Source organism: Stylophora pistillata, chromosome 12 (genome assembly GCF_964205215.1).
Source record: "Stylophora pistillata chromosome 12, jaStyPist1.2, whole genome shotgun sequence".
Lineage (NCBI taxonomy): Eukaryota > Metazoa > Cnidaria > Anthozoa > Scleractinia > Pocilloporidae > Stylophora > Stylophora pistillata.
The window spans coordinates 12,690,899-12,708,635 of NC_142530.1; the positions used below are offsets into that span (position 1 = coordinate 12,690,899).

Sequence of the window (17,737 nt, forward strand, 5' to 3'; positions counted from 1 at the left end):
CAATTTGCTCTTCTTTCGTCAAATCACCTGCATAATCATCAAATATTGCCTTCGTATCCTTGGCTGAAGGTGTGTAGAATAAAACCAGTGCAGCAATGTTTTCTCTGAATGGTTTTGCGATACTTGTCATCTGCTGTGTGAGCACCCAAACACTGATTCCCTTATGTCTTGCACTAAATGCTAAATTCACAAGTTCATTTGTCCTCTGCTTCACATCTTTTGAAGCTGCACAGTCATCAAGGATGATAAGTGTATTAGTTCCCTCATAAACAAAACTAATGAGCTTGAGACAAAAATCAATCTGGTTTTGAAGTGGAGTCAAGATAAAGAGGTCTTTGCCTACTTCTCCAGAATTATTACAAGTTTTGTTGTGGATGAATGTTGGACAAATCAAAAAAATGTAATCGAATTTCTGATTGAATTTATTGCACAAAAGATTGACGACATATTTCATCTTTCCTGAATTTGTTGGTCCAACTATTAATGCATTGAAAGGAATATTCTGAGGATTCATATTTTATAGTGCCCATGTGAAAAAGTTGAGATCTTGTCTTCTCTTATGATTCTCTTATCATCATTTACACTCAGAGCAATCTTGTTGATGGTCTCACTGAATATCTCATGTCTGTGTGATCTGATTACATTCATCTTTCTCATTTGTATGTTTCCGCTAAATAAGCACTTTTTGTAGTCTTCGTGAGTTATATTCTTCTTTATCACAGTCTTCTTGATTCCCTTGCACTTCTTCTCTTCTTTACCCTCAAGAATCTTGTAGCTGTAAAGTTTTGCTCTCAATCCAACAAACTCCTCAATAATCTTTCCACCAGCCTCATCTTTCATCATGCCCACAACTTTTTTGTTGCAACCAGTTGGAATCTTTGAAATGTGGTCTTTTGGAAAGTTGCTGGTGTCAAACTTTTCTTCAACATCTGCTGCTATGTCCTCGTAAAAGTCTTCAGTTTCAATCTCATACATGAGACTGTCAGTGTCTGTGAAAAGGAGCTTGGCTTTATCTCCATATTTCTTTGTTATGTAGTTGTAGTGGAAATCGTACATCAAAGTCTTGCTGAGATCAAGAATAGCCATTCCACAGAAAACTGGCTTGTCAAACTTTATTGATGTTCTCCCCATATGTCTTGCAATGAGATTTTCATCAAATATTGTGCAATGCTTGAAGTTTGGTTTTGCTGAAAGCTTTTGTGCTTTCTTTCGATTGTTGAGAAGCCTCACATCAACTCGTTTCCTGATATTTTCCATTGTTTTTCCAAACACAGAGTTGTTCATCAACTTGAAGAAATCCTTTTCAAATTCATTCTTTGCATTCATGTGCAGATTTGTGTTGAGTTCTATATAACTTTTCAGCCAAGGTTCTTCTTCAAATTTGATTCCTCTGTAAATCTTTTTCAGTCTCAAGCCAAGTTCAAGGCACTGTTTGAGATTCTGGTGATGAATGATATATTTCTTCTTATCGTTCAGATTTGGCACAAGTTTCTCAACTTTGTTTGAGTTGATCATGATTCTCTCTGGAGCAAGAGGATAGTCATTGTGAAGATCGTGAAGCTCTTTTGGATATTCAAGATCAACCTCAAGAATGCAGGGAATATTGCGATGCTCGCTATCGCTTGCTCTCCAGTCTCCAATCTCTTCACGACTCACCCATTTGAAACCTCTGACAGGAAGAGGTTTGCACATTGCCCATCCATAAAGATTGTTTGCATCAAGATAAGTCAGATATTTTGATGGTTTTTCTCTGTCAAACTTTAAATTCATGTATTTGTTGTTTGCTTTTCCATAGCAATTAGGGATCATTGAGATTCCTTCACGAATTCCTTTCTCAACCATCAGAAGCATGTCTGGATCACTCAAAAGCTCAAGCTCAACTTTTGTCACCTTCAATGCTGCATCCCAAGCCAATCCAGGAGCAGTGTAATACCAAGCAGGATCAAGACTGTTATTCTCAAGGCAGACGTTTCTGAATTCTTCAAACACATCTGCAAGCAATAGAACATCTGATTTGAGATAAAGATCATGATAATCACCCATGTTCTTCATCTTGAACTCATTCCAGATTTTCTTTGCGTGCTCATAATCTCCTTCACTTATATCACAGTCATTCAGCTTTGAGTAAAACTCTCTTTTTGCTGGAAGTTCTGTTTCTCCGAACTTTTCAATGCTGCTCATGTAATCATATGGATAAACACCCTTTCTTGAGATCAATTCGATTTCAGCGACGGCTCTCAACTCTAAACACCTCCCCAGTTTTCCCTTCCTGATTTATCGCCTTCTGTTTTGAAATCGCTCAACCATGAATATGGCAACACCCATTATCAGAACCCAAGCATTTTGTCCGAGAAAGCTGATCACTGAGCCAGCAGCCCTGAAAACATAGCCGACTATTGAACCAATGAGACCTGGTAAAATTCCAGCGATCTTTTTTCCAAGAGTCTTCAGCCCGTTCCCCACCCCTTTTGCAACAGTCTTTAAGCCTTTTGTCAATGTGCTCACAATCACTCCAATCGTTGTTCCAACTGCCAAAACAACAGCAGAGACTGTAAAACCATACTTTTCGAAGATGTTTCTAACTCTCTCACGGAGCGCTAATCTTTCTTCTATTCTCTCTCTTTCATTCTCAAGAGCATCAATCTGTAATCAACATCGTCAACAGAGAGCTTGAAAGTGTAACCTATTAATAATGCGATCATGAGTTTTTTCTGAGATATTGTCATTAGTTTTTTCTGATGGTTCAAATGAATTTTGAGATTGTCTTGAGAATCAAATCTCAAAATTCTTCAATTTTGCTTTGATTTTTTTTAAAGAAACTGCGTCAATCATTTTGCCTTGAAATCATCATTTTCTTAAATGAGATAAAAAAATGAAAAAAATCAGTTTTCAAAACTGCCCTGTTTTTCAGGCAATTGTGCCAGAAACCCACTGAATCAAATCTTCAATTGTTCTTGATTTTTTGAAAGAAACTGCACCAACCATTTTTTATCTCATTTTTTTTTTAAATGAGATAAAAAATGAAAAAAATCAGTTTTCAAAACTGCCCTTTTTTCAGGGTATTTGGAAAATGTGCCAGAAACCCACTGAATCAAATCTCAAATTATTTTTCAATTTTGCTTTGATTTTAAAAAGAAAAAAATGCGCCAATCCTTTTGCCTGAAAAACATGGTTTTTTTTTAAATGAGATAAAAAATGAAAAAAATCAGTTTTCAAAATTGCCCTGTTTTTCAGGGTATTTTTGAAAAAAAAATGTGCCAGAAACCTCCTTTTCCTACTACTGAACACGTCTTCTTTCTGCTGTGAAAGTTAAGATGCTGTTAAAGCAAGAAGAGATAACAGAAGAGAAAAAGTTTTGATTATGTACAAGTTGTTCAAGCTAGCAATAAGAGTCATCTTGAAGAGGCTCAACTTTTTGAAAAAGGAGCAGCTATTTTGGTCTGTGTCTGGTTCAGCATATTGTCTTGCCTAGTGACCATCTTCCTGTCAAACTGACAAAACTGTGAATATGTAAATCAGAATTTGTTGCAAAGTGTACTGTCTTAAGAACAATCACCTTGGGCCACTCCAGACAAAAACTCTCTCCCCTTCTGATGATAAGGTTTGTTGACCCTGTTATGCCTATATTTCCAGGATATTTGTTTAATTCCAACTTTCCAAAGAAATTTTGTAGCTCATATGCAATCCTATTAGCCTCAATATCATCACCTCTTTTTTTTTAAAACTGAATTTCCTAAGACAATGAAAACTATTCAAATTGCAACTGGCACATTCCTTTTGCAAGAGAGCAAATAAAATAGAGAATGAAGTAGTTTTTTAATTGACTCCCTCACATACCCCCTTTAGATGGGACATAAAGCAATTCTACTCTTTGAGATTTTAAGCAATCTTCCTACACACTTCACTGGTCAATATGGCTGCTTAAGGGAGTAAAGTGAACTTCAAATGACATTTTTAACAAATGCCATCCATTCATGGGAAGGGAAAATAAACTAAGAAATACTTCAACTACATTGTGCACTGTATGTGTACCTGAACCCAGGTCCCTAAATACTCAAGTAATTTTATGGCATAAATTTTACAGAAAACCTCTATCAATACTTTTTCAAGAAAGACTTACAAGTAGCACTTAAGTGGCCGATAGGATGTCACCAAGACATAGATACGCAGGTCAAACTTTTTGCCACCAATAAGCAATGGATTATCAATATATCTGGATATTACATAGGCATCCTTTCCACTTGGGTGAACAAGTCTGTAAGTAAAGCATAACATAAAAAGACTAAATTTTGCGATAGAAATTACATGTTTCACCCAATATTCACTAAGAATGATGGTTAATAATGACTATTGTAAATCAACAGACATACGGTGTTCCCCTACTGTCTTTAGACCATTTCTTCAACTGAGACAGCCTGTTGATTAGAAAAATCCCTTTGCCTTGGGCTGGAAAATAAAAAAAACCAAAATATTAAAAATGGTTACGCAGTATATATCCAAGCTGTGTGCTTACCCAACAAGCTGATGATTTTCTTTCATGACTACAGCAGTCTACAGGCCACAACCAGTTACTAAAATCAAGCAATCACATCACTCTATTAAAAGTACTCTAAGAACTGATACTTTTCCAATTACAGATCATGCCAAATGATCCTAGCTAATTCAGTAAAAGATTTTGTCCTTGAAGCAAACCTGCAGATTGAAAAACTCTGAACTTACACCTACAAACCAATTTTTCACACCTTTAACAAATGTGAGGCATTACACTTTTCAACTAATTTTTCAACTCAAATGCGGAAAACCTTCTAAGCCCCTTGCTGCTCTACATATACATTAATTATATGAACGACTTCATTTCATCTTCACTCCTAAGGCTCTAAGCAGATGATATAACACACTATGCTTCCAACACAAGCCCAAAAGTCTTACAATACATCATGAACCAAGACCTGGTCAAACTCTCCAACTGGCTAAAAGAAAATTTCCCGAAATCTAACGATGAGAAAATTCCAGGAATGATAATGGGTAAATCAAAGTATGATTATAAACTTCTATTTGAAAACAGTGCTATTGAAACCAAACACCACCTCAAGATCCTGGGAATAAAGTTGGATAATAAACTACCTTTCCAGGAACACATAAAGGATATCCTTAACAAAGTCTATGCTAAAATAGGGGCACTGAGACACCTAAAATGCTTAGTACCAAAGAACAAAAGATAGCTCTCTACAGAAGCTTTATTCCGCCTCAATTTGAATATCGCAATCCTCTTTTCATTGGTCTTACAAAAACATTAAGTAATAAACTAGAAAAGGCAAACCATTGTGGTCTAAGAACAGTTTTAAACTTGAATAACTCAGTGTCTTGTGAATCTAAAGATGAAATAAACAATTTTTAATAGAAGGAAACTCGATTTTTCTCTTATGAATCTGCCTTTAAATTAATCGACACGAGATCATTATTAAATAGACGCATAGAACAATCACTCGTCATATTTTTTAAATGTTTCAAGAAAAATGGCCTAACCAACATTCCCAGGCTATGTCCACCACATCGCTTTATGCCAATTAAAAAGTGCTATGTAATACCTATTGTGCATTTTCCTGCACAGGAAAAACCAAACGGAATTACTGATTCTGGCTCTTTACAGCTAGAATAATAATAACAACTTTGTCTCTAACCAAAAGGTGGCAGTAAGCATTATTATAGCCCACAAGCAGGTTGCTGTTTGGTCTCGTCACGCAATGTTGGAGAGAGCGTTGCGTGAGGAGTTCAAATCAGGGCTTTGGAGGGGACTGCAGGACGTGTGGCATCAATGCAGTGTATTATTGCCAACAATTATTCAGACACCAGCATTAATTAGTAAGTGTCCCATTTCAATCCACATAACCAAAAAAAAATAACTCCTGCATGCATAGCAATTATTTCCAGCCCTGGCTTTCAGAATTTCTGTGAAACTTCAGAAAAAGCTGCCACTTACATTTATTAGTCGGCTTCATGATCCACGTGCTGGATGGATTTTTTCTAAATTCCTCCACAAAAAGATTATAATCTGCTGGCAAGATGAATGTAACTGGAATAAAATCTGAAAAGAGAGAACAATTAAATCTTAAATAAAAAGGTTGAAGCTTAAGCCAGATTCCACTTAATATCCTTCCCAGATGGCCCATCATCTCACACAGTTCCCCAACACTTATCAGCACCTATAATCTCTGAACACCATGACTATTTCTCTTCACCTCTTCTGTAACAATAGGCATTGTTTAGTAGTAACCTTGTTTGAGTGTTTAAACTTAAGGTGCCCCTGAGATCAAAATTTTCATACATCATTTTTTTGCATTTTCATGTTCAGTGTGTCTCCTGCCAAATTTCAGTCTAGACCGAGCACCAGAGATATCTTTTTCCGGGCTGTTAAATTCGTGATTTCGCGTCCACCATTAATTGTTCATGTTCCAAAAGTTGATCGCAGGACTCAGAGGAAGTGACATCAAAGGCTCAATGTGAAAATCTCACATGGCAAAATGTCAAGCAAACATAACAGAGTGCTTCACTCTATTCTTACAAAATCTAAACAAAAATGATGAGGCATTGATGGGTAATTCAAACCAGGAGTAATCGTGCAGACCATGCCGCAGGTATTTCTCTGCATCAGAGCCTTGCACATAGATCAGTGGGAACAACGGATGCCATTTGTGTGAACTCGCCGAGTAAACTTCAATCCTGCAGGAATATGTGTGATCTACTCCAAACAATTCTCGGAGGACTGTTTCGAGAGATCTGTGTACTTTGAAAGATCTAGGCAAAGCATTCTGTCGGCTTCAGTGCCTACCATTCAAAAGAAGGGACAAGAAAAACCGTCCTCAGTGTGATCTTGACAAAAGTGAAGTCTATGAACCTCCACAGGTTTTGTCACCTTTACATATAGATCAATATCCACCTTTAATAACTCTCTGGCAGAATACCTTACACAAAGGAAAGTACTCAGTGAACATTGTAAATAAGAATGATAAAATAGCCGAATTGAGGAACGAGATTTCTGACCTCAAAGAGCTCCCTTTTATATAAAAGAGATGAAAAATATAATTGTGTGCTCTGACTAAAAAAAAGCTGGCTTTAATATCAGCCAAAGTAGAACAAACAGCTTAAGACACATAGAGCGTAAAAACACTTTAAAATGTAAGCTTGCAGTCAAAAACCCGAGAAAATGAAAATTTCTTAAAAAACCTCTCAAACTATCAACCATCTGACAGCCAAGTCAGGATGCTATCAAAGGGTCTCGAATTCATCCCAACACCCATGACAAATGAATGTGAAATCAGGCCAACTTTTGCGAGATTTAGTCACAAGACGAATGCGCCTCTGTTACACCTTTCACGGACAAAACAAAGAACTACTTCTGTTTCATGTCAAACTGAATACCAAATGTAGCGAAATGAGGTCACGGCTCTAAAAGAGTTGAAACAAACTCTGCTTCAAACCTCACCAAAGCAACACAACAATAGTCATCATAAATAAGACAGAAAAAACAAGAGGCCAAAGTGCAACTCCACAACAGAGTTCACTTCAAACCTTTCAAAGCCCTGATAGTAAAAAACACGCAGAAAAGGGTTAATGAGATCATTTACCAAATGCATCAGGGCAAACACATTAAAGGCTAAGTGGCTTTCACAAGCTCCCAACATTCACCTTGATCAGCCATTGCCGAAAACAATTTTTACATATCACTCGATCATTTCTTACAAAAAAGGAAAATCCCTTACAACAAGCAAAAATACAATTTGAAGGCGATAAAGCAATACGACCACAAAAGCCACATGGTGGGTCCATGCCATTCTGTATTTATTTTTATTCGCATGGCAAAAAGTCATTGTTTGCCGGCGCAAAGCTATCCACAGAAGCTTCAGATGATTTTTGGGACAATTCATCATCAGACAAAGTCAACATTGCGACTGACAACAAAAAAGTTCTCAAAAAAGTAATATGTGTGATTTTCTTTGCAGTGAACAAAGAGAGTTGTGACAAACCAAAGCATAAGTTTGTTGAGCCTTTGACATCATCAAGACGTTTTCTGCTGTACAATTGCAGGGCTTGGCTGGAACATGTTTTCAGCAATAGTGGATGATTTTTGGACAACTTTGAAGCAGTAAAAATAGGTCATCGAAGGTTTGTTTTGAGCTTTTAATGGCAAAAAGGGTTTTAACTTGACCCAATTCAACATTCTATAAAAAAATTAGCCCAAAATAAAATGGTAAATTTTCGTCTCAGGGGCACTTATTAAGGGACGGATGTTTGTAATAACAAGTCAATTGATGTAACACTTGATGGCAGATATTAAAATGATTCCTTCCCAACTAAACATCTTCTTGTCTCCTTCTTTCATCCCCTAACCCATCTCATCACGATATTTCTTTGCCACATCTCCAGCCCCATTTCCTGAGCCCAGGACCGTGTTCTAATCATGGATCATGCTCTAAACTTAGGCAAATGTGATATAGTTGTAGAATGAACCACTATGCTGATCTCATTTCTTAATCATGTCTCTTTTAAGGAACACTTTTATGGGAGAAGGTATGTTTCCATTTTAAAATTAGATTTCACTCTTTGCCCTTCAAGAACGCAAGATAAATTTTCATAAGCTACCCATTATAGGAATGCTTAAATTCGCTTATTCATCAGTACTACAGTACCAACAGTATTCACCAGTACTACGATACTAACAGCAAAGCACACTCCTTTAGTACTTGTTTATTCATCAGTACTAGTGTACTAACTGCACCTCTCGAACGACCACGAATGACTTGCGTACCTATGTACTAGCTTTCTTTAAAGGACTGCATGTCAGTAGCGTACCAAAGTACTAACTACACCTCCGAAACGAGCATGAATGACTTGTGTACCTTTGTACTAGCGTTCAATTAAAGGACTGCATGCCACCAGCGTACCATAGTAATAACTCCACTTCTCCAACAGCCTTGAGTGACCTGCGTCCTTATGTACTATTGTTCGATTATAGGACTGCATGTCACTAGCATACCAGAGTACTAGCGTACTAACTACATCTCTCGAACGAGCATGAACTACTTTAATCTCCCTCACAGCCGTTTTTAGTCTTGTCACGCAATGTTGCTCCGGAAATGGCTGCAAAGCAGTCTAGAACTACTTGCGTACCTACGTATTGGCATTTGATTAAAAGACTGCATATCACTAGCGTACCAGAGTACTAACTACACACCTCGAACAAGCATGAATAACTTGCGTACCTATGTACTAGCGTTCGGTTAAAGGACTGCGTATCACTAGCGTACCAAAGTACTAGTGTACCAGCATACGACCAGCGTTCGATTAAAGGACTGGAACCTATGACTTGCGTAATGCAGTCTAGGGATCATCAAGGTAAACAGGTAGTAAGGTTAATATGGATGTGGCAGCAATACATACAGTCAACGAAGCTGTTCTTTCATGCATGCCAGGAAATTGAACATTTGATTTACCGGCAGTCTGTGAAAAAAGCAGTATAATGATAAACATTTGGGTTTGCAGTGTTGACCTTTTTGTTAATGCGGTAATGCAATGGAGAACTCACACTGTGGTGTTGCGGTGATCTCAAACCGACGGTTTTTGGTGAAATAAACCATTTGCAAGTTGCAGTTTATTCTTTAACCCTTTTAGAAACTAGATTTTGGTAAAACAAAGTAAGCAATAAATCCGAGTTAATCTTTAATAAACATTAGCTAACTGACCCTGAGGGTCAGGCCGAATTCGGTAGCATTTTACTTGACCTCTGGGCCCCCACATGCACTATCAGCCAGCCAAAGACCAGCACGTTGTAGAGATGTTTGAAACCAGACCACTTAAATCCTGCGACTTATACTATATTGTGCTGTCGGTGCATTGATAATATTTTTTTGGGTGACGAGGTGCTAGTTCTATTTTGTTTTCGGTGTTGCATTTTCAGAACCTCCCACGACTCCCTCTGATAATAATCTTATTTACTTGTTGTAGAAAAAAAATACTCTTCTAATCCAGAGCCTTCTCATTCCTATTTTGAAGTTGTTGTTGTTTATTTCGCAGAAACATATGATGCTTGAAATCGAGAACTCGACTAGACTAGACCAGTAAAGGAAGTTTTCTGCAAACAGAAAACACGCTTAGAACAAACAAAATTACAATAATTATACACAAATACAACGAAAACTCACCGACTATTTGAGCTTAGTTTCTATCAACAACGATATTCATTGTAACAAATATCCCAACAAGAACGTGACAATTTTCCTTTAAGAGCACATGGGAGATTACCCGGATGTTTTACGTAAACATAAATAAATACGTAAATTGAGCTCCCCCTTAGGGGCTTTTCAACCACAATGTAAACTAAGTACTTGAAAATCCCACTGGGTAGGAGGCAGACCAGTGGGCTATTTACAGAGCGCAGCTGAGGAGTTGAACCAGGGGCAACCGAGAACAAATCCAGAGTGGCAGGGTGGAGGACTTAAACGCGGGACACCGGATTACAAGTCTAGCACCTTAACCACTTGGCCGCGGCCACGCCGCCTCCCAATAAAACATAGGCCGCCGCCCAATAAAACATAGAAATGAATGAATGAAAGAAAAACTTTATTTAAGTGTCTATGTTTTTAGCTATAAGCTAGTAGGGGACACTAAAAAATTTAAAAGTCAAATACATTTACATATGTAGATGATAGTTATTTACAGTAGATAATTAAAAAGATTATACAGTTATTTAGTTAAGTTTTAAATTTCAACAAGAGCTGAAAGGTCGACTTTTCTTATGTTCTTCTTTAACGAATTTAGAGTTTCTATCGTTCTTAGGTGTCTTGGTAACTTCGACCAGATGAGAGATCCCATATATTTAATAGAATTCCTACCAAATCTTACAGTTTCGAATCTTGGCAGTTCGAAGTCACTGTTCCGTAAATTACATTGAGTGTTCTTTATATTAAATAAGTCAGAAATATTCTCAGGTACGAGACTGTGGTTAACTTTAAAGATCAAAGTGGCAATGTCTTGTAGGCGCCGATTGTTCAACGTCGGTAGTTTGGCGCGACTTAGCAGTTCTTGATAGGACGCCGATCTAGTTTTGTACACCTAAGGACCTATAGGCCCACAATGGGAGCTACAGTTGTAAATACCCTACGAATCAACGGCTTTTTTTCTTTCGAGAGAAGAGACGATTTTTCCAAAAACAAAAAACATAATGTCTGATTCTGTTTGGCCTATTTTTCGCTTTGAACGGAAGAATAATCCAGAGTTTAAGAAAATGTTCACCGCTGTGCCAGCTATCATTGAATTATTTTTGTTGCCATCTAAGTTTTGTTTACCCCGTAACGACATTTTCTTGTCACATGTAGCTCGTGCTTACCGATATTATCCGTCGGCAAAACGTAGAAGACAGTAAATGTGACTCCGCGTCATGTTTATAGAATAGCTAGTGTCGCGTTCCCGAACCAAGTCCTTGCGCCAAGTATTGATCCGGAGTTCGCCGAGTTCAACCACACACTACAGCCCTGATTTCAAACCGATTTATTCCTTGGTTACCACTGAAGCATGCGGTGAAAACTACAACATTAAGAAATTTACGCGTTACGCAACGGAATAGCTGCGAATAATGAGAACTCTCTGACAACGAACGAAATAAGTGGCAGAGGATAAACTAAAATTAAGCTTACGTTATAATTCCTGCTGACTGTGTGAAGGCAAAAAGATTTCTCCAACTCCCAAATTTATGCGTAGAAGCAACGAACGCGTGTATCTTAAAGCTTACTAAGGTCATTCCCATTACAAAGGTCGTGAAAAGATCGGTTACAGGGTTGCGAAAGATGGCGATGATTAACTAAATTACACAATAAAATCACGTGCATAACGCAAGTGTGTTGCGTTGTTCGTGACACTCCTCGCCCAAGGATTAGGAATCCTTGCTCTGGCTATTTAGTTCAAATCAACATTAACAAGATTGTGGGCTAACTCAAACGATAGAGCGTTCTGACTTCTCTGGCTCCTGACGAGGTTAAGACTCCTCTTCCTGTCCTACCAGGAGGACAAAACTGCAAATTGGCCGGTCATAAGTTTTCGCGCTCCCTCCTTTCCGCTTGGTAACTTTGGCCTTTCGTACTTTCCCATCCGAGCTTGGTGTGACTTCTGTTATCCTACCTAGTGGCCAGTCGTTGCGGTGTGATTCATCGTCCTTAATCAGCACAATATCTCCGACACTGACGTTTCGTTGGCGGTTCTGCCACTTGGGTCTTTCCTGTAGCTTTTGAAGATATTCTTTTTTCCATCTTACCCAGAACTGGTCGGCAAGATACTGGCTTTTCTCCACCAGTTGCAAGAGTAAATGTCCTGCTGGACGAAGTGACCAGGGGGAGGTGCGAGAGGTTGGGTCTTCATGGTAAGCAGCATGGCAGGAGTTAGGGGTTGCGGATCGTCGCTGTCCGAAGGTATTGTGGCGATGGGGTGGCTGTTCACGAAACCAGTAACTTCGGCCATATGGGTAACCAGTAGTTCATGGCTTACCTGTTGGTGTCCAATCTCCAGGAGTATTGCGTCCAATACGCGTCAGACTGTAGCGATTTGACGCTCCCACACCCCTCCGAAATGTGACGCGAGTGGCGGATTAAATATCCATTCGCAACCTTGCTCCGCCGCAAATCTTTGGATACATGATTGGTCCATTTCTGCAAGTCACCATCCAGTTGCGACTTTCCTCCCACAAAGTTGGTACCTTGGTCGCATCTGAGTTTCTTCACCAGGCCGGGAATGGCAAGGAATCGACGAAGTGCACAGATGAACGAGCTGGCCTCTAGCGTCTCCAGTACTTCGAGGTGGATGGCGCGGCTACTTAGGCAGGTGAAGATATGGCTCCAGCGTTTAGCATTTGCGGTGCCGCCTCTGAGTCTTCTTGTAGCAATTTTCCAGGGACCAAACACGTCCAGGCCAACGTTAGTGAAGGGTGGGCTGGTGTCTGATCGAGCGGGAGGTAGATTCGCCATGTGCTACGTTAAGGTTCCTCCTCTTAACCTTTTGCAGGTCACGCAAGATTCGATTAGACATGATGTCATCCGATGAGTTCCGATAACCCAGTACCCGGCTTCGCGGACGGACCCACTTGTGATTAGGCGGCCTTGATGATGGACCCTTTCGTGGAAGTGACGAATAATTAACTCCGATACCTGATGTCCCTTTGGGAGGAGCACTGGATGCTTCCCTTGGTATTCGAGGGTCGAGTTTTTTAGGCAACCTCCAACAAGAAGTAACCCGTCTGGCCCCAAGAAGGGGTCTAATCGGTGTAGGTTTGAACTTTTAGGCAGTGTTTTCTTTCCTCCAGTTGACGATAACGCCTTTAACTCCACGGCGAAGGCTTCTTCCTGTACTGCCTTTACAATGATTTGGCCCGCATGTTCGAGCTCTGCTGCTGATGGAATAGGTAAGGGGTTGGTTGGTTTCTTTGAGCGCTCTTCATTTCTCCCCTTGAAATCTTTTAGGAGTGAGATGAGACTAGCGATCGCGCGCTTTACTGACGACCAAGTTGAGAAGCGTTTGAATCTTGAGCAGCCAAGTTCTCGTGAAGCGTGCAACCTGGTGGCATAGGCGGTAACTTCTCGTTTCACTTCGGGGTCGCTTTCATCCAGAGACACCTCCTGAGGTAAGTATGGAGGCTGAGATAGTTGACTCCGTAAAAAGTCTGGCCCCGAGATCCACCGCGACTCCACCAGTTTGCTTGGGGACATGCAGCGGGTTGCGAAATCTGCAGGATTACTTGTGGTGTCGATGTATCTCCACTGGCTTGGTTCTGTGGCGTTGCGGACTGTTTGGACGCGGTTTGCTACATAGACGTAGAATCTCCCGCTCTTGTTCTCAATATAGCCTAATACTACCTTCGAGTCGGAGTAGTAAATTTCCTCGTTGATTTGGACATCAAGTTCCCTGCGTATCATTCTCACTGCCTGGGTGGCTAGAACCGCACTGCACAACTCGAGTCTGGGTATGCTCATTGAGTGGGTGGGTGCGATTTTGGATCGTCCGAACAGGAGTGAAACACTTATGTCTCCTCCAGAGCTGATCTCTCGCAAGTAGACCGCAGTTCCAATGGCTTCATTGCTTGCGTCGGAAAACGCGTGTATCTCTCTTCGTTCGATGGTGCCAAATCCTTCGGGGTGGTAGCATCGAGGGATGTATACCTCCTCTAGGTTGGGGAGGTCGTCTCTCCAACGACTCCAGTGTTTGTTCATATTCTCCGGGAGTGGATCGTCCCAGCCAAGTGGATTGTTGTCGTTGGCCTTCTTTCCCATGAGGACGAGTCGCTGTAGGATTAGCTTGCCTTCCAAGATTACTGGAGATGCGAGCCCCAGTGGGTCGTACACAGAGTTTATAGTGGACAGTACTCCTCTCTGCGTAAAGGGCTTTTCTGGCAATGAAACGCAGAAAGTGAAGTCGTCTTTCTCGATATCCCAATGGAACCCGAGCGAACGCTGTGTTGGCAGTACATCACGACACAGGTCTAGATCGCTGACGCTCTTTGCACGATCTTCCGCAGGCAGTGCCTCCATGACGCCCACTGAGTTGGAGACCACTTTGTGTAATCTTAGGTTTGCAGTGGCCAGCATGGCTTGGGCGTTTCTGATTAGCTTAATGGTTTCGCTCACTGTGGGACATAAAGTTAACCCATCGTCTACGTAAAAGTTTCTGTAAACGAAATCTCTCGTTGCCTTGCCATACTTCTCCTCGCCGTCATCTGCCGTCTTCCTTAAACCAAAGGAGGCAATGGCGGGACTGGGTCCATTACCGAACAAGTGAAAGGTCCTCTTGTACTCGATAACTTCTTTCGAAGGATCGTTACCTTTGAACCAAAGGAATCGAAGAAAGTTCTGGTGCTCTGGTGACACGTGGAACGAATGCAACATCTGTTCGATGTCGCACATCACGGCAACGTTCTCCTGACGAAAGCGCATCAGTACTCCAGTAAGGCTATTCATGAGGTCTGGCCCGGGGAGTAGTTCTTTGTTCAGTGAGACTCCATGAAATTCGGCTGACGAATCAAACACAACACGAATTTGGTCCGGTTTTCTCGGGTGATAAACCCCGAAATGTGGTAAATACCATACTTGATCTCCACTTCTGATAGGTGTCGTATGGTCCTGGTCTTGTTGGTCGTGTTCGTTAGGTTCGTTCTTCTTCAGGCAGGTTGTTACCAACAACTCCTATCGAAGGACAGGAACTGCATGGCCGTGCTCAAAAACCTTGGCCATAAACCGGAGGTAATCTTCCTTCATTTTGGGTTTCTTCTTCAAGGTGCGCAGCAGGCCATTGAGACGTTTGACAGCTAAGGATCGATTGTCGGGCATCGCGATGTTGGGGCGACGAAAGGGTAGCGGCATCTGCCAGTTTCCACACTGGTTTTTCTGTATTCCCGTATCTATGATATCCAAAAAGCGTCTGTCTTCTCGTGACACGCTCACCATGTTGTCACCTGGTGTTGTACGGAAGAGATCGGCTCCAATTTCTCCTTTCTCCGCGTATCTTTCTCTGATCTTGTATTGGTTAGGACATGGTACGATCTCGTGCTTCGCAGAATTGCAGCGTATATCGTCGCTGCTCCAGGAAAAACTGAGCGTTGGGTCTGGATATTCGATTGCTGTGCGACACGCGGAAATGTGAATGGGACCGCCCACTCGATTAAGACACATTTGGCCGGATACTGTCCACCCTAAGTCGAGTCGTTGCGCTTACGGGGCTCCTTTGAGACCATTCGTGCTCTCCCTGATCTTTAGTAGCTCTTCGCTTTGTGGTCGTAAGCCAGGATCTCTTCAGGGATCTCTTGAAGGTGTGGAAATTGTCCAGCCATTTCCGGTATGATAATCTCTCGTTTGTCCCGGGGGATGTTAGTACACTCCACGAGCTGGGGTAGTCTTGACATTCTGCCTGCCATAGAACGTAGGACAACGCCGGAAACTCTTCTCCCAGACTTCTCTTCCTTCCCGCCACTGCAGGTCGACAGTAAATATCTTAGGCTAGGCACGGTTGCGCCCAATTTGTCTGCTAGGTTTGGACTTATCATGGAGGCGTTGCTCTGGTCGTCTAGAACTGCGTAAGCACGATACGGCTCTTGTGCTAGATTCTCGCTGAAAACGTCGACTAGAACGATTTTGCTACAAGAAACGCCAACGCTGTGAGGGTCGCGACAAACGGCTGTGCAGGCTGTTTGGACCTCCTCGCTGTGCTCTCTTCTTGTAGCTTCAGGCTTCTCCTTGTGGAGGACTGTGGCGTGGCGACCATCTCCACACTTAGCACATTTCACTACTGCAGAACATTTGGTTGATCTGTGTCCTTGCGACAGACAGCGGAAGCATAGTCCTACTTGGCGAATGAACTCGTCCTTGGCTTCCAGGCCATCCTTTTTGAAGGCTTTGCACTCGTTTAGAAGATGTCCTTTCCGCTGGTGAAACGGACAATACTTCTCCTCTTCAGCCTCCCCTCTTGGCGCGTTTCCGTTCTCCATGTTTGACTTGAAGACTCTCCTGTTTACTTCCAGCTCCATTTTAGGTGTCTGGGGTAGGCGTGGTTTATTCTCTCGAGTTCTCTGCTTCTGGTTGTTTGGCTGTGTACTCGCCAAAACATTGGGGTGGTTTTTTAACCGGGCTTGTTTTTAAACACGGGTGGCGAAATCCTTGAAGCCGGGATACGGATCCCCATATCTTTCCGCGTAGTGTACCACACGTTTCTCCCACTTAGATCGAATGAACAGGGGCAAAATTTCCACGATGGGGGCAATCGCGGTGGGGTAGTTCAGGCATTCAAGCCCTGGAAGGAAGTCCAGTTGAGTATCCACGTCGGCACAAACATCTGCGAATGACTGTAGTTTGTCGCTGTCTCCATCTCCGAATCTGGCTGTTGTCTGAAGTCGATCTAAGAGAACGTTAGTGATGGCAGCGGCGTTGCCAAATCGTCTCTCTAACTCTGTCCACACGTCTTGCAAGGCGATCCCAGGATCTCTGTATTGTCTCTGGCGGTAATCGTTTACCACCTTCTGTGCGTCCTCTTTCGTATAGCTTCTGAGGTAGTTTATCTCCATTTCCGGGGACACGTCTGCGTCCTTGACCATGGCCTTGAATGCGCTTCTCCAGGGGTGGAAAAGTGTTACGTCTCCCGCGAATACCTCTGGGTGACACTTTGGGAGATTTTGTCGCGCAAGATTTGCCGCCAATATTTGATTGATGCTCGCTAATTCCTCTATAGGAGTAGGTGCGAAGGATTCGTTCTTCGAAAACCAGAGAGAAGCGCGTTCTCCTGTCCGCTTTTAGGTGTGCTGTACATGTGGGTGATTTCCCTTTTTTCTGGTTGGTGTTTCGAACTTTCTGTCACGTAATCCCTTGGTTCCTGAGGCCTTTGCGTGTTTACCAAGCTTGCGTCTGTTGTATAGTGTCAACGGGTTTATAGAGATCTGGAATAGTGATCGTAATGTCTCGCTCTTCTTTTTCTTCTTCCTCTATAGCCTGCTCGATAGCCTTCAACTTCGCTTCGGCAATCGCAGCTTTCTTCTTCGCAGTAAGGACAGCCTTGTCACATTCGAATTTAGCCCTTCGAAACTGACGTTTTCTCTCTTCTTCCGCCTCCATTCCCACTCTCTCGAACTCCTTTTCGGCCAACAGTCTGTCAAATTTCGCTTCTTGTTTCGCTGCTACAGCTTCTGCCAAAGCCTTTCTCCGTGCAACGCTAGAAC

The 17,737-nt window shown here is 41.7% G+C and overlaps 3 protein-coding genes across 5 annotated transcripts in view; all 3 read right to left on the reverse strand.

Annotated features, from left to right (window-relative positions):
* Positions 1-17,737, reverse strand: part of LOC111343070 (polyglutamylase complex subunit TTLL1) — a 47,713-nt gene that overhangs the window by 15,260 nt on the left and 14,716 nt on the right. For all 3 annotated transcript variants that reach the window (XM_022950214.2, XM_022950212.2, XM_088739916.1), the window contains 3 exons: positions 5,981-6,085; positions 4,371-4,446; positions 4,121-4,255 (listed from right to left, as the gene is read on the reverse strand). In XM_022950214.2, the coding sequence (XP_022805949.1) occupies positions 4,121-4,255; positions 4,371-4,446; positions 5,981-6,085 (316 nt within the window). The remainder of the gene's footprint in view (positions 1-4,120; positions 4,256-4,370; positions 4,447-5,980; positions 6,086-17,737) is intronic.
* On the reverse strand, positions 505-2,707 carry LOC148718846 (uncharacterized). The gene has a single exon (XM_088739915.1). It carries the CDS (start codon positions 2,179-2,181, stop codon positions 511-513), a length of 1,671 nt encoding a protein of 556 aa, XP_088596041.1. The 5' UTR covers positions 2,182-2,707; the 3' UTR covers positions 505-510.
* On the reverse strand, positions 11,530-14,998 carry LOC111346172 (uncharacterized). The gene is made up of 2 exons (XM_088739914.1): positions 11,691-14,998; positions 11,530-11,580 (listed from the first exon to the last, which is right to left on the reverse strand). The coding sequence occupies exon 1, from the start codon at positions 14,991-14,993 to the stop codon at positions 13,014-13,016; it is 1,980 nt and encodes a 659-aa protein (XP_088596040.1). The 5' UTR covers positions 14,994-14,998; the 3' UTR covers positions 11,530-11,580; positions 11,691-13,013.